Source organism: Apteryx mantelli, chromosome 23 (assembly GCF_036417845.1).
Source record: "Apteryx mantelli isolate bAptMan1 chromosome 23, bAptMan1.hap1, whole genome shotgun sequence".
Taxonomy (NCBI): Eukaryota; Metazoa; Chordata; class Aves; order Apterygiformes; family Apterygidae; genus Apteryx; species Apteryx mantelli.
The window spans coordinates 5,587,061-5,603,528 of NC_090000.1; the positions used below are offsets into that span (position 1 = coordinate 5,587,061).

Sequence of the window (16,468 nt, forward strand, 5' to 3'; positions counted from 1 at the left end):
TTTCTGCAGAAAAATATCATTAAGCTTCTGTCTAGAGCAAGACAACTTAGACTACACATCCACCCTGATTGCTGCAAAGCAGATTACCGTTGACTTCCTGCAGATACAAAACTTCCCATGTTCCTTTAGCTCTATTTTCTTCTATTTCTCTGGTGTCAGTACTGGCTAGATAACCTTTAACAGCTGTATGGGTCTTCCACCCGCATGGCTTATAAGCAGTGGCATAGCTTAAAGAAAGACCAAGTATTTATAAAGGAAAATGAAAGATAAGACTCTTCAAGCATGTTTGGAGGGGTGAAGAACAGGGCACTAACTGTATCCTAAAATAAAAATGTCTTAATACCATAAAGAACCCAGACCCAAAACAGGCAATATAAACTGAATCAGACAAATTCACACACAGCATTTGAAAGCCGGGGATGGCTCTTTTTAATTGGAGAGACAAAAACCCAAGTTTTAAAATACAGCCATTGAAAAGACGATGAATTAAGAAACATGTAAACACAGCAGAGGCTTAATTACAAGTTGCACTGCTTGGTTTAGTACCTGAACACTCCCCCCAGCCTGACTCTGCCTCGAAGAGAGGGAATGACCCAAGCACTGAACAGAACCACCCAGCTCAAGGGAACATGACAGCTCAAGTAGTGTCTGCCCCTTGCCCTGCTAACAAAACTTTTCTGTAGTACCTTGTCCTGGAGTGATCTTATGCTTCAACTTCTCTCTGAAGATGCTCAGCATATCTCTTCCAGCCCAGACAAACAGAGGGCCTAGTGGGTAACAGGTTGAATGGTCTATTTAGATTAAGTAAAAATGGGGGTAATTTCTAAATTCTGGTTTCATAACTAGGGACACAGGGGAGAGGGCACAAAGTAAAGTAGGAAAAAAACTCAAGGTATAGGATCATGCACATTTTCCAATTAGTCCCTCCAGCAGCATTCTGGGAGCATCTGTTACCTCCAGAAACAGATGTTTAATAGAAATCTCCTTACGATGCACTGTCTGTTCAGACAATTATCTTATATCCAGCAGTGATGCTGTTCAGCCAGTAAATGAACCATTCCTGGAATGCACAGGCATCTTCATCCACTTGGTTTCTTTTAATACCACATGCCTACTATCTAGAGGAATATGCAAGGGAAAAAAAATCCCAGGAGGGCTGGGAGGTAAGGGAAAGCAGAGGGTGGTCAAGGTGCTGCTGTGCTCAACTTAGCCTTAGAAAGGTAGTCTGCTATCCCCAGAGGCTCCCCATGGGAGCTTCACTTGTCTCCAAAAGATCAGGTATTGCCACAGCACAGGTGGTTCCCCCTACACAGAGGGGGGAGTAAGTTAGTGTCAAAAGTAACATCCAGGTTCCTTTGCCCTGTGAGACACTCAGCAGCTTACCACCCCTTTCCCTGACATAACAAGGTAGTTGTCTAAAGTAAGCTTTTGCTTCAGGCTCAGGAAGACATGGCTCCAGCCCATGGCACAGACTTCTCCTGTAAAGAAGAGCAAGCCACGTCTTCACTATTACAGAGCAGAAACATGGCATGACAAGAGCATTCAGCAGAGATGAGGTCATTAGTGTCCTCTACAACAGAGTGAGACTGTCCAGCTCTACTAAAAACCACAACCTTACACACAGTGAGTAAAAGATAACTTACTTTGGCAAGCAGAAACACACATTTATCACTGAAATACAGTAGCTGTCTTATTACATAAAAAGCTCCCCTTCCCACCCAGACCCCATTCCCTCCACCAACACTGTTCCACTAAACAAAGCAGAAGATACTTTCATTTCCCAGCCGGAAAACAACTGTTCTGCACCCAACTGTAGGACAGAGGCAGAGGAGATTCATTCAGAGTCAAAACCAAGCTGGGCAAAACCCTACTGAGCTACAAACTCACAGGAAGATCTAGACAAATCCCATTTGATGGAGCTCATATTAGTTCAGACTTCTCTCCATCTGGTAGGAGGTTTAACCACCTGCTTTCTTGGAGGACGTCTAAAAAAGGATCGGTATTGGCCAAACTCAGTCAAGTCTACAAAGCCACATCTAAAGTTTAATAGAGAAGTGATTTCCTTCTGGGAATGTTGTCATGATTCTACTTAGCTGAAGGGTAAATGGAGCTTATCTCAGAATAGAAAAGACCCTTATTCTCATTCTCAGCTCATGCCATACCCACAGACCTCACTGGTGAATTCAGCTCAGGCCTCAGAAACCTGTCTCCGGAATCGAAAGCTTTACCATCCCTCCAGTTGCTGCTGGGCTTCATCTAGCAGCGCACCCAGGCCATGAGCTCCTTGAACAACAGCATCCCACTTCCCGGGATTACCAATCCTTATCCTGCAGGCACAAGGGAGAAAACAAAGCAATACTTGCACATTTCTATACGGCTGTCTGTCCCCACTAAGCCTGCTGTGTCACAAGGACACAGAGATGAGCAGGACAGTCTGTGCAATACATGCTTCCACAGGGAGCCCCCATTTATCTCTCACATTCCAACGCTCTTCCCTAGATCTCTCAAGGCTGATCTGTCCCTGCTCTGCAGCACCAGCTGGGACCTGTACGAGTGCAGAAACCAGACAGACTGAACCTCAGGGGTGCTCATGCAGCCTCTGAGATGACACTGGGAAGGCACTGGTCTCAGAGCCAGAGGCCTTCCTGTCCCCACTTCCCAACCACCCAGCAGCACTGCTAGCCACTATCCAGCCTGCACCACCTCTCTGTTCCATGCCCCACTGCGTTCATATGCTTCACTCCTTCCTGCTAACCTCACCTCCTCAGCATCCAACCTCAGCACGGCAGTCTGGAGTTCCCATGGCAAGGACACTAAATCATTCCTGCTGCCCATGCTCCACCAGCACAGTGGCTCTGTGGTAGTCCCAGGGCTGACTCAACTATGTTACATAACTGTTTGTGACAAAGAATCCAACAACACCATGAAGAGGAAAGGGTGGGAGAGAGGGGACAACATGAAGCTATTTCAAGTAGGCCGCACCTCAGTCTGACTCCCTCCTCTACCTTCCAGCTAAAATAGTGTCATCTTCCCTCATGAAAGTTTCCAAAAGGCAAGAAAAATATTATCTATCCTACACAGCCCCAAAGCAACATACATGCTGCTGAGAAGGAGCAGCGGATTTGGCCTTCACTTGCTCTCTCCCTCCCCGCTGCCATGTTGAAAGGGTCTTGGGGCAAAGACGAGATCAGGCAGCTCCGCGGCCTCCGGACACACACGTCAAAGCAGCCCACCCCAGAGGAATGTAGTTGATTGGGAAGCACTGAGGTACCTTCAACTCCACATCACCAGCGCTCCAGCTTGCCTTGCCCACTTATCCCCTCCCCACCCTACTAGTCCTTTGAAGAAAGGAATTAAGTCAAAAACGGATATTTATTTTCATGAAGTCTCTGAAGTATTTTCTCTTCCTCCTCGCTGCTGCCCCACTGGCTCCACAGCAGCCTTCCTTCCTCTGCGTGACCTCTCACTGCCGGCTGTTGTTCTCTGCAGTCTGGCTGGGGGTCTTGGCCTCCATGTGCGAGGATGTCCCCTCAAACCGCTGGGAGGCGATGGCTGCTTGGTGGGACATGCTCTTCCTCACTATGTCTCCTTTCCGCCAAAGCACCACCTCCTGTAGTAACACAGCCAGCAGGGCTTGTCAGGGCTTTCAGAGACCTCTTCCCAGCCCCACCCAGAGCCACTCAAACCAAAACGCTGAACCAAGCTGCCAGGTGAGCAGCTTATATCCAGTGCTTGCACCCAGAGAGAACTCAACCCATGCTGGCACGTTGCACCCTCAGCCACACACCCTAAGGCCACCCACAGTGCTAAGGAGAGGCCTCCCAATGCAGCCTTCCTGAAAATTTGAGTACAGCCCTCATCTCCAGGGTATGAGCACCCAGGGGCAGCCCACTGGATGTTAGGCCCATCCTACTGCTGTGCACTACCACATTGGAATTGATAAGGTGAAGCACAGGAACTCCAGTACAGGGCAACAAAGTGGCAGAGAACTACCATGTAGGTACCCTCGTACATGAATCCCCACACAACCACGCACATCTGAACTGTGTGGATGGTCTCTTCTAGGCCCTCTTTGCACATCACAAGTGGTCTAGTCCTGATGGATACTCAGCTCAAGGACATGATTCCCCCTGCCAAGGGAATCCCAGCTTCCCAAAGATCCTTAAAACAGTACCTCAAGTGACAGTTTGCAGGCTCCACAAGACCTAACTGCTCCGTTTCTTACCTGCTGTTTGAAGTAGCGCCTCTCTTCCTCATCGATCAGCACCAGGTTGAGGTAATATCGCACCGAGAACTTCTTATTGATGTCCCTCATTGTTGGAGTCAGTTCGTAGCCAGCCAGGAAGAGTCTGATGGGAATGGACTCCCCTACAAGGGGCACAGAACCATCAGTGAAGGCAGAATGCACAGATACAAACTAGCAGAGCATCAGCAGAACAAAATCTCACTAGGGCACGTCAACTCTTGGGACCATTCCCACAGCTGGACTAAGATGAGCTAAAAGGTCTCAAATCCCTTCAAAAAGTTATCAGCATGCATAGTCCATAGCCAGATCCTGCCCTTGCCGACAGCTATTCCATCTCCACTTTAACAGCACAGGACTCCTACGTCACCTGCATCAAGACAACACTGCAGGAAAAAAATGAACAAGGTGACATTTTCTGTGGCAGGTGATTCTGCTGGACAACGGAATTGAAAAACAAGTGACACAGGAGATAGTGCTCTAGCTCACTGCCAATCTTTCTGCTCTGAGTTACAGCAATGCCAGCTGGTGGCCCATGCCAACAGTGGATTTAAATTTAGTCCTGGTTTTGCCACTGCTTCATCAAAAAAATTAGGTAAAGTCACTGCAATTCATCGTACTTCAATTCCCCCATCATACCAAAGAAGGAAGGGGATCATATTTAATCACCTATATAAACTGTCATAAATCCACCAATGAAGTAGGATGCATATTACTACTGAGCACAGAAATTCAGCTGAAGATATTGGAGGACTCATATTCCCATCCCCAAAGACTTAAAGAGAGGAATTTCAAGGAGATAATCTGCCTTCTCACCTCTCACAGGTGCCCCATCCATGATCTCATATTTAGCTATTGTGTCATTCTCATGATATACATTGGGTCCAGTCCCTGTTGTTTCTCTCTTGATGATATCTATCTCCATGTGTTTGATCTTGATCCGCACCAGCAGGAAGTAGATCTTTCCAACAATCACATCTTTCAAATGATACCTAGCACATGAAGGAGGAGAGCATCGCGATCAAACACTGCACAGCAGACCAGGACACAGGCTGGAGAGCGGCAACTCAGTTGTCAGGCACTTGCCTCTCAGCCTCAGCCCTAACACTAGATTTCACATGGTATCTCCACCACCCCAACTAGGCTGCTTTAAACAATACATCAGGTTTCAGCCTCCAGTCCCTTGGAAATCAACAAGAACATTTAGCATGATTGGATAAATCAAAAACAGAATACCAGGCTGAATATCTGCAAGAAACCCCTGCAATAGCAAAGCCTCCAAAACCAGTCTTTTATGTCAATTAAAACTAACCCAAATGTTACACTGCAGGGAGATTTGCCAGCATCAGCCAGGAAAGATGCATTACAAGTAGTTTAAAAGAGTTGATTCCAACTTCTGTGCCTAAATTAAGGTCCCACTTCAGCTGTACCATCTAGCAAAGAGCAGAAGTTATTCTGCCTTGAAGACACCTGGAAATACTGATGCCACTGAGGATACTGGGAATGTGAAGTTACTGCAATGGCCTCATGCTATGCACCAAGCTCAGTATGTCATAGCCATTGCTTCCCACTGCTGTGTCCAGAGAGAACACCTATGGGCAAGGAGGAGAACTCACAGATCCTAAACTAGGATCAGTTATGAGGAAAAACTTCTTTACTGTGAGGGTAACTGAGCGCTGGAACAGGTTGCCCAGAGAGGCTGTGGAATCTCCTTCTCTGGAGATATTCAAAACCCGCCTGGACATGATCCTGTGCCACGTGCTCTAGGTGACGCTGCTTGAGCAGGGGAGTTGGACTAGATGAGCTCCAGAGGTCCCTTCCAAACTCAACCATTTTGTGATTCTGTGACTTCAGTGAACTGTCTGCCAGCCTCGCTCTAGCACACAAACGAATCCATTTGAGAATCACAGGCAAGACACATCTCTAGCTATTAAACCGAGCTGAACAAACAGGTAGATGATTCCCCACGCTCTTGAGACACTTACTTGGACTTGTTATACTCAAATTCAATGTGCAGGCAATCCTCAATCCCCACCTCCATCTTAATAGAGGAGTTGAGCTCTGGGTAGGTGCTCAGAGTATGCACAACTATGTCCATCTCCTTCACCACATCGTTCAGTCTGCGGCTGACAGTCGCTCGGAGGAAATACCTGCAGGAAGAGGCTCCCTCCTATTAGAACAGCACAGGTAGCAACAGAGACAGAGCAGGAAGGGATGTGGGGCTGAATGGATTCGACTGGGCTCTCCGAGCTGTCTTATTGGTACCCTGGCTTCTGGAGCAGCCAATATCCCATGTTGGAAAAGACAGAAGGGAATTTTCCAATGGAAAAGCAGATTCTTCTAAGACTCCTATAAGCTTTTTATGCATTTGTGAGCCTGAGTTTCTTAAGCACCATTTTGGGGATCTGAGAAACAGTTTGCAGAGCACATGCTGAAGATCACTGCCCTTTAACCAGAGCACCAGTCTCCACTGACACACCTCTGTCTGTAGATCTCAGACTTTTCCAACCTTCCCTTTGAAGCCAGTGACTACATTTAAAGTCAACTGGAGTGCCTAAATGTGAAATATTGTTCGCAGCGTATGAACAAGATATAAGCTAGGCATCTGCTTGCATCTAGAGCACAATTAAAGTAAACAAGCCAGATTACAAGACAGCAAAAATGTCCCTGTTGGAGACTAAAGCAAACAACAAGACAATACTGTTCTTTTGTTTTTTGAATTACCAAATAAATTAGAAGCATTTGGAGGATTCAGAAGGGGCTGGTTTCCCTTGACACTTAAATGGGGCAAAGTAAGTTACATGAAGCCTGATGCACGCTTATAAAAGCAGAACTCAGAAAAACAGCCTTTTACAATTCAGCCCTCCAAAATTCATTTGGAGTTACATTATAAGCTTGCAAGGATGTCTGGGAAGGGATCCTGCAATCTATTAGCATTATGGTGAACATCAGTAGTTGCCCACTGCACAGACCAAGAATCGGGGTCAGCAAAGGGAGGAGACTCACCGTAACTTCACATTCTGCCCTGTGTAGGATTCATAAGGTTTTTCCACATGTGTGAATTCGAAGTCAAATGTCTGTGATTGAGTGAATTCACCAGGACGGGCCAGGTCTTTTACGAGAGAGACAAACTCATGGTGGTTCCCTCGGTCATAGTAGAGTTCTAGGAAGATGTAAGTCCAAGTTAAGCAGTGATGTTCAATCCCATGTGACACAGCGAGGAAATGCAGAAGATTTCACAGCTAGGAACAACTGTCTTGTTCAGATTACTACCTCCTTCATTACTGTTCAGAGAACCTCCCGGGGAGCCAGTGGTTGCAAAATATAGCACTTGTTCACTGTTCTCCGTCTGAGCCAGAGGCAGGCCAGAACCTGAGCAGGTGCCATTGTAGGACAGCAAGATTCTCAAGTAGGGCTATCCCAAGGCTCACTTCTGAAAGAGCCAGTTTTGCACAATTAGTTGTTTGCTCACTGTATAAATCAGCAGAGCTACACGTATTAACAGATGCCTAAACTGACCACAGTTCTTCACAAGGAGTTGACAAAGCTTGGTAAAAGAAAGGGGGTATTCTGTAACAGAGAGCCCAGATTCCTGGGGTAGCTACTTGGTCTATTGCTAAGCTTTCCTGCATCCCCTCTACGATGGAGAAAGCTAGACAGCTTGCACTGTCTTAACAGTATTGGAAGATACTGTTTTTTACCTGTGTCTAAGATACCAGTCAAACCATGCCCTCATGCAAAAGGTCCTGCCCACATGTACAGGAATGGGACAGAAACGCATCCAGATCAGAAGGCCAGTCTCTAAACATTCCATCTCCATAAAGGATGAGAGATCACTGAAACGGGAGGGAAGAGGTCTGCACAGCCTCACCTACTACAATGAATCAGGAACTTGGCTTGCCTTAGACTGACATAGGTCAACTCTAATCAATATTAATTATGTTCAGACTGCCTGAGAAAAGGAGCCAGCAGCTCATAAAATCCCTTCTAATAATTTTCTACAGAGTCTTATATTCAAGGCCAAAGGCACTGGTGCCCTAATGAGAGGCAAAAACATCACCACTTTTGTGGAACAGCAAACACAGTGACAGAGCAAAAATGAAGGGCTAGGAGGCTTCCAACTGTTACTGCTTATTCTTGGACAACAAAGAGTTTGAGTGGTCTTGATTCGCTCCAGGGAACAAGTCGTGGTGGAAAACCTCATTGATTCCACACTATGTCAGTGCTCAGTGCATGACAGCTGATTGGGAGAGCGGGAAGTTGAGCCAAGTAAAATCAGCCCCTAGGTGACACGTTAATGGCCTTGTCAACATTGATGAGGGAAGAGCATTCGTCTTTGGAAGCATTGTTCAAGCCAGCTAAAGCAACTGAAGCTGCGACATTACCTCAGCTTTCCCCACATCCTTCCTAGTTCAGAAGGGGCCTACTACAGGTTCCTCATTTAACTAAAGCAATCCTCTCTTTGCTTCCATGCGGCCTTCTCTCAGAAGTCAAAGCAGCAGCAACTTACAGAACTGTGAATGCAACTTGCAGAGTGTATTACACATAACTGCCAATGCAATCTTCCCTTCACAACCCTGTGTGTGAGCTACGTGTGACTACCAGGCACCCACGCAGTCCTTTAAAAAAGTAAAGCCTGGCCAATCTGATACCTTTGGATCAAGGAGCAAAAGCCTGAGTCATCAGACAATCATATGCATCCAAGTTCACTGTCAGCACTAAGCTGTGCAGCGGAGGCTTTTGGGAGGTACTAGTAGAGTTCAGGAACTGGAGAGAGACTCTGTTCAGATTCAGAGCTCCATAAAACACATGATGAGGTTTCAGCTCTTAAGTAATGTCATTTTCGCACACCATTTTGTTCACCTTCTCTCTCTAGTGGAAACACTGGCACTAGGACATCTCTCGCTTATAAGGAACAGCAAGCGCTATCAAGCCCTTTAGGCAAGGCACTCTGGTGACATAAATAAATAAACCAAGTCTCTCTGCATTGAATAAATGTCCATTGAGAGCAGGAGAGTGCTTGCTGATGTGACAGCAAGAAGCCACGTGGCACATAAAAAGAGGAACATATCATCTTCCCGCACGATGCAGAAGGCAACGACTGAATTTAAAGCAAGGAGAGGCAAGTGTCAGTGTATTAACTTCTCAGCTACATCCAAAGGGCAGAGTTTAGCACTTCACAGTCTTAAGAAAAGGAAGGACTGATGTTTTCCACGCTGTAGAAGATATTAGCATGCCAAACGGATATAAGCTGTAACTTCAGTTTTTCAAAGCTATAAGGTTTCCATATTAACATAAGTAACCTGCCAACATTCCGGTGACATGCTCAGGACACAATAACTGCAGGCAAACGGAAATCTTAAATGGGTTCTGCACTCACAAGAGACCACACAGGACTCTAGAGTATATTCACAGTCTGGACTCTGGTATCTGGTCTCAAACAGCCATCTTCACTGTGACACATCACTTCTTTATGTCTTAGTCTCCTTACCTGTTAAATCATCTCATATATACACTGACCTTGTAGCAGGGAGAAGTCAGAATATAAAAGACAAGCTGTTTTGAGATGGAAAGCATTAGGGAAGTGCCATCAGCAGTACAAACTTCCCAACTAGCACTTTGGGCTTTATTAAAGTAGCACAACAGGCAACAACAAAGGACTAACACATAGCCACAGCAGCTCCTGATACACGCTGCTTAGGCAATGTTTATAAATTCATAGCAGGTGTTCAAAATATCTATGGCTCAAAAGTCTTCCAAAATGGGAAAACAGAAGCAGACAAAGCAGCACAAAGAAGGAGCAGGAAGTGAAGTTCATGCTTAATTTCCACTGAGGACCACAATCAAATAGGAGATCATAAACTAGCTTCTGATAAATGGGCTCACTTATGCACCACTATTTACAGGCTCTCTCTGCCTGTCCAGCCTTTTCTTTCTGAATGGCAATGTTATGTGCAAGTGAGACCATGAGAAAAATTAAGCAGAAATATTGGAGCTGGGAAAAGGAAAAACCACTTGTTCACTTTCCTATACCACATGATCTACAAGGCAAAGGTTTTGATCCCAGGAAGATAACAGTAACATGCAAGCCCACTGCTTGTGTAGTGATTTTCAGGGTTAAACCAGTGTACAGAGGGCCACAGATGTAAGGTATCACACTTGCATAGCTGAGTTAATATCTAAGCAGAAATCAGTCACGCCACTAAGAACATCCTGAATTTATTTTGAATGGTAGGTCTCAGACGTGTCCAAAACACCGAAATCTCCACTCGGATCAAACAGTGGGTGTGGCAGCTACCTTTCCTCTAAGAAAGCAGGAAATGCTTAAACAAATCTAAACTGATTACATACATAGATAACTACCAGTTTTAAACAACAAAAAAAGTCAGAGGTAACTGTGCAGGATATATGGTCATCCTTCCAAAGGAAAATAGAGGCAAACGTAGGATCAGTGGAGCTGAGGCTGTAGGCCTCAAAAAAGCTGATCTACAAGGGTTAACTACCTTGCAGAGCAGCAGGTCTGGGGGTCTAGTCGGTGATATGAAATGCACATGCAAAAACCACCTGATGTGCTGTCCTCTGCCCTCAGCATAGCTATTGCTTCCCAATGTATCCAGGCTTAACAAAATCAATAGGCACAAATACAAATAGACATCTAGCAGTGCATTAATGAAAGGAGTCGTGAAGAGAGGCACTCTGGAGAACACCATCTAACACGTTGTTGCTAGGATTTTCAGACTAAGATCTGAATCTGGAGGATGGAACCCAAATTTGATACTACATCAGAGTATACGTATTTTAGAGCTTAAGTCAGTGACTGAGCAGAAGCAATAAAATAGGACAAGAGAACAATGACCTGGAAAAGGACTGGAGTTCCCTCCCTGCTGCACAGGCTCAAGTCGAGAGAACAGACTGGATGGCCCAGCCCTAACAGGGGCTTGGAATAAATTCAGGTGGCGATGGGGATTCTCAGCGCAGCTAAGCGCTGCTCGAGAACGAACAAAACCCACTTTCTATTGACCGGGATCTCCATACCTGAGGGCGCAGCACAACGACATTCCCCTTTCCTAAGCTAGGGGAGAGGGAACTCGCGTTAGCGCCTACTCAGACCACGGCGTAAGCATCCATGCAGCGTGCTGCAGCCCCGCGCGGGAGCCGAGGCTCCTCGCCCGGGCCCCGCCGCCGACCCCCCGGGGGCTGCGCCCCGGCAACAGGCCCCGCCGCCCCCGCGCTCGCTCCCCGCGGCCCGGGCCCTCACCGATCTGCCCGATGAACTCCACTTTGATGCCCTGGTGCTCCAGCCGCTTGTTGGGGTGCTTAAGGGTGAGGATGACCCGCCCGGACACGGTCTCCCCATCGTAGAAGAGGAAGTATTTCTCCTTCTTGCCCTCCTCGGTCTTGTGCTCCACCCGCCGCCGGCTCTCGGCGTCGCTCAGCACCAGCTCCAGCTCCGCGCTCTGCCCGAACCCGAAGAAGCTCATGGCACCGGGGGGGCGGCGGCCCCCGGGGCCCCGCCCCGCGCGGCTCCGCGGGGGAAGCGCCGCCGGCGGCTCGCGGCCTCCCCAGAGGCACCGCGGACAGGGCTCCGCGGCGGCGGGCGGCGGGGGGGCGCTGAGGGCGAGCCCGGGCCGGTCGGCGTGGCCCCACGCCCGGCGCCGACGGGGCCGCCGCGCACCGGGGCGGGGGGCGTAGCACTGACAGCGGCTGGGCGCCTCCGGGGGCGCCCGGCGCCGGCCGCGGCGGGGAGCCCTGCGGCCCCGCGCCGGGCACTCACCGCCGGGGCAGGGGCGGGGGCGGGGGGGGGGCCGCAATGCGGCAGGGACGCCGGCGCTGGGGAGGGGGCCGGGGAGGGGCGCGGCGGCGGGGGGAGCGGCGGCGCGGCGCTGGAGCGAGCCCGGGGCGGGCACGGCAGGAGCAGGGCGGGCGCGCGCGGCCCCGCAGCCCCCCACGCGCGAGCTCTCACGCCGTCCCGAGCCACGGCGCAGCACCGCGCATGCGCCGCCCGGCCGGCCCCGGGGCCACGGCGCGCGCCCCGCCCCCGCCCTCCCCCGCCGCGACACGCAGGCGCCGCCCGCCCCCTGCCGCCTCGCCTTCCGGTCGGCGCCGCGCGCAGGCGCGCCGCGGGCCCACGGCCCGGCCGCTTCCGGCCGGCCGGCGGGCGCCGCGCGGGGATTGGCTGGGGTCGGTGCGGGTGCGCGATTGGCTGGTTCGAAGGCGACGGCGGCGGCAGGATGGTGGCGGCGGAGGTGTCGCGCGCACTGGAGGGGTGGCGGTTGCGTGACGTCAGCGCAGGTGAGGGGCCGGGGCTGGGGTCGCCGCCGCGCCCGTTAACGGTCGGGGCGGGGGTTGGCGGGGCAGCGTCCCCCGTGGGGAGAGCGCCGCCGGCAGGACTGCGCCCCTCGCGGGACCGGGCCGCGCCCCAGGCTCTGCCTAGCGCCGCCACCGCGGTGGTCTTTCCGGGAGGGGGGGGGGTCGCCGAGAGGCGCTGGCCGGCGGCGGCTGCAGAGCGGGCCAAAGGCCTGTTTCCCCGCCGCTTTTACCGGGGAAGGTTTCGGGGCAGCGCCGAGGTACCTGCGTCCTCGGGGAGTGTCATGTGTGCCCGTAACAGCATGATCCAAGCGCTCCTACAAGGCAGGAGATCTCTTGGGCAGGAATTGTCACGGCTGGAAGCTTAGAGGGAAGGTTAGACAACAACCGAAGCCAACTGTGGAAACTGTTCTTGTTGATCTCTAGTGCTGTCTGTGAAGTTTGGAGCAAGAGCTAAGGCGGGTGCACCTCCTGCGCCCTTTTGTTGTGGTCCTGTTAATGGGCAACTGGCACAGCGAAACGCAGTTCCCAAATAATAGACTTTATCTGAAGCTTTTAGCAATCTCAGCTTTCTCATTCAGCTCGGACTAGGTGAGCGTGAGGATGTTGCACTAAGAATGCAGTAATTTAAGCAAACAGAAGTTGCCACCAGCCCTTCAGCATAAACAAAGTCATTATCTCCCAGTGTTCAGACATATGTCCAGATGCATACTCACATCAGTATCCCAAGGTAGTATTTTCCCAGCAGTGGAATTCTCCTTCCTTTGGTGTGCAGTGTAACTGGTAGTTAGCACGCTTGATAGGAGTACCATAACTATAATTTTGTAATTTCTACTTTTTTTTTTTAAGAATAGATTGGGATGAGGGAGGGATGTGGATGAGTGAGTACCAGTTGTCCTTGTTGTAGGTGTTTATAAACTAAAAATATACTTACATAGAAATGGTTGCCTGTGGTATGCTCTTATCAAAGATAATTTTTTTTTGTGTTCCTGGGTCTTGTCTTTCCTTTGGTAACTTGTGTGATCCTCTAAAGACAAAAATGGAGACAGGGAGAAGAAAACAGGGTCTCAGCACATTTGACAATTTGCTCCATTGGGCAAATCTTGTCTCCTTCCTAGTCCTGTATAGCTTGTTATGATGTCTTATGGAGAGCATGCATTGTGTATATGTTTGCATGCTCTCTGTGTATATGTGGGCGTGGACATATGTATCTGCCTCTGTGTTTTTTATATGTATGTATGTATATGCATGCACACAAACACATTTTTAGAGTAATATGCATGAGAATTTAAGGAGCAGCTTTCTGACATCTTGATAAATATAGCTCAAAGTGTCTTAAACCCCACTTAGCTGAGATCCAGAGGTAACGGTGGTTGAGACATGAATGCATGTTCTCTTCTGTTGTCCTCCTTACAGGCATGGTAGCAACTAGCAGTGGGGAGGCACTCACACCTTAAATTGTTAGTGCTTGTCTGTGAGGGCCTGATGTTTCTGCTTTAGTTGTCATATTCCATATTTATTTTGAAGTATTCTTTGGAATGAAAGTATTTATTTGAGAAACTTAGCATCTGATATTTATGAGCTGTTTTTCTCTTAGCCTGGGTGAACACAGTCTGGGATCTAGATTTCACAGAGACTGAACCTCTGGATTCCAGGATAGAAGAGGGGATCACAGAAGAGGGACTTGATGCTTTCACCTGGCTATACCAGTCTCTCTCACCTTTTGCTGCTGAGGACCACGAGAATACAGAGGTAAGGCCAGTTACTGGGATATGTTCTGCTTAACAAAGATTCAAGTCCTGTGCTTTTCTATTATTCATGTTTATCCTGTCTTGAATTTAAAAAAATTTTTTTTTCCCCAGTATGATATCTAAGATTGTATAAAAAATTCTTGTCTGGCACACATGCCAGAATGCTTCAGAGAGAAAATGTTCCTACGTTTAAAAAAAAAAAGTATATGTATATGTGTATATATATACAAATATAACTTATAAATAAATAAATGAAGAGGGGGTTGGTCACTATGGCAGCTGTTGAAAATGTGAATAGAAATGTCTTGTCACAGTGTGGTTCACAAGAACTTGAGTACATCATGAGAAAGCATCTCATAACCTTATCTACCGGAATTCGCTATCCTCCATCTGTGCATTCGAACTTGTGGAAATAAATCTGTGATAAGTTTTGGTTACTCCAAGGCATTTTATTTAGTGGACGTGAGGGGAAAAAAAGACAGCTGTTTTGTGAGTAAAATATTTTTCTTGCATAAAAGCTCTTGTTACTCTTTTCAACTAAGGTCTTTCTCGAGCAGGTACCCTTGTAGAGAATATGTACATGTTATTACTGAATTTCTTACTATTACTCATGTTTTTTGCCTCAGAGTATCTGGACCTTGTTTGCTGAAAACAACCTCTCTCATAATGCTCTTGTGGCTGTGTTGCACCACTTTGTCCATGTGGGCCAGGATAAAAGAGCTAATGCACAGCAGCGGGTTTATGCTCTTCAGGCTGCTGGGTTGTACTTCTTACTGCTTGAAATTCCAGGTGAGTGAAGGGATGTGCCTTTCTATTATTGGGTGAAACATTGCTCAGGCAAAATCAGCACTCTGTCACTTGCAGGAATTCCTGGTGGAACAACTGATGGCTTTTGAACTGTTCGCCTGATCTCCCTGAAAACCTTGGGCATCAAGCTCGGTTGTGGTGTTAAGGGCTGAACAGCTGTTCTGATCTGATAGTGGCTTCGTGTCCTGTCATAAAGTGGTTTGATGGTCTCAGTCCAGGTCTGCATTGCTATCCATCTTCCTAGTAATGTGTCTAGTTTCGTGACAAGGCTGACAGGAGAGTCTGAACAGTACGTGTGTGGTGGATCTTGGGAAACTGCATAGACAAGATATTTGCATGAGAAGCGGTAGACTAGGCATAGCGGAAGATCACGCGGTGTGACGTGCAGCCTAGGGGTGGAAACGAAGTGCACCTGTATGTAAGCTTGCACGCAGCCCACAATAAACGCCATTTTAGCATCTCTCACATTGAGGCCTGTGCTTTGTGACCCTGCAGTAGAGGAGGCTGCAGCGCTCCCCTGGTGGCACCGTGGGTCCGGGCGAGAGCACGGCAACATACGTGGAGGTGGAACCACACATATCCCACTGGATTGACAATGAGGCACAACTGTGGGAGAAGCTTATTCTGTCAAAACTTGTGCAGTTTCTGCTCAGTAACTAGGGAGGACTTAGCTGTACAATGCTTTTGGCAGGCTGATCTGTGTGAACAAAATTATCTGTTCATAACAACACGCAGTTGGAATTTTATAACAGGTCAATTCATGGAAGTATCGTTTTGTGTTCAAGGCTGATGTGCACTCTACTTAAAAGTTTTGCTGATCTTTGTTGTACAGCACATCATAGGTTAGAAGGGGACAGTCCCCGGGTGATCCTACTGGAGAATGTCATTGCTGATTCCAGGTCTCAAATTTGTTCAGTCTGGCTTTGTTGAAACAATTTTTTTTTTTTCACCTCCCAAACTTTCTTAGGTTCCCAGGACAACACCTTTGTCCTGGCCATCTCCTTAACTGTAAAAACAAATGGAAGAGATGGCCAGATGGCTTCATACTCTCTGTGTATTTTGTCTGGAAGATGACTGTGATGTTTTCTTTTCTGGGCAGGCAGTGTAGCTAACCAGATGTTCCATCAAGTGATGTTTGATAAATGTCTTCAAACACTGATAAAAAGCTGGCCTCAAGAACCAAACCTGATGAGGAAAAGGAAAAAGGCTGATGCTCAAAGCTCTCAGGGCAATGCAAGAAGAAATAGAAAGAAAGGAAAACCAAGCAGAAAGGAGAACTCCAATGTAAGATGTTTGTGTGGTTTCTTCAGATATAAATCTCTGTTAATAAGCAAATCATTGGCAAGCGATTTCACTTCTA

The 16,468-nt window shown here is 48.1% G+C and overlaps 2 protein-coding genes across 2 annotated transcripts in view; one reads left to right on the forward strand and one right to left on the reverse strand.

Moving 5' to 3' along the window:
* Nucleotides 1–405: 405 nt before the first annotated feature.
* VPS26B (VPS26 retromer complex component B) lies at nucleotides 406–11,730 on the reverse strand. The gene is made up of 6 exons (XM_067310201.1): nucleotides 11,502–11,730; nucleotides 7,250–7,406; nucleotides 6,229–6,393; nucleotides 5,060–5,235; nucleotides 4,226–4,368; nucleotides 406–3,610 (listed from the first exon to the last, which is right to left on the reverse strand). The coding sequence occupies exons 1-6, from the start codon at nucleotides 11,722–11,724 to the stop codon at nucleotides 3,464–3,466; spliced, it is 1,011 nt and encodes a 336-aa protein (XP_067166302.1). The 5' UTR covers nucleotides 11,725–11,730; the 3' UTR covers nucleotides 406–3,463.
* A 744-nt stretch (nucleotides 11,731–12,474) lies between these two features.
* The window catches only part of NCAPD3 (non-SMC condensin II complex subunit D3), a 31,989-nt gene continuing 27,995 nt past the window's right edge, over nucleotides 12,475–16,468 (forward strand). Inside the window, exons 1-4 of the mRNA XM_067310152.1 lie at nucleotides 12,475–12,535; nucleotides 14,148–14,302; nucleotides 14,928–15,090; nucleotides 16,208–16,392. Coding sequence (XP_067166253.1) covers nucleotides 12,475–12,535; nucleotides 14,148–14,302; nucleotides 14,928–15,090; nucleotides 16,208–16,392 — 564 coding nt within the window. The remainder of the gene's footprint in view (nucleotides 12,536–14,147; nucleotides 14,303–14,927; nucleotides 15,091–16,207; nucleotides 16,393–16,468) is intronic.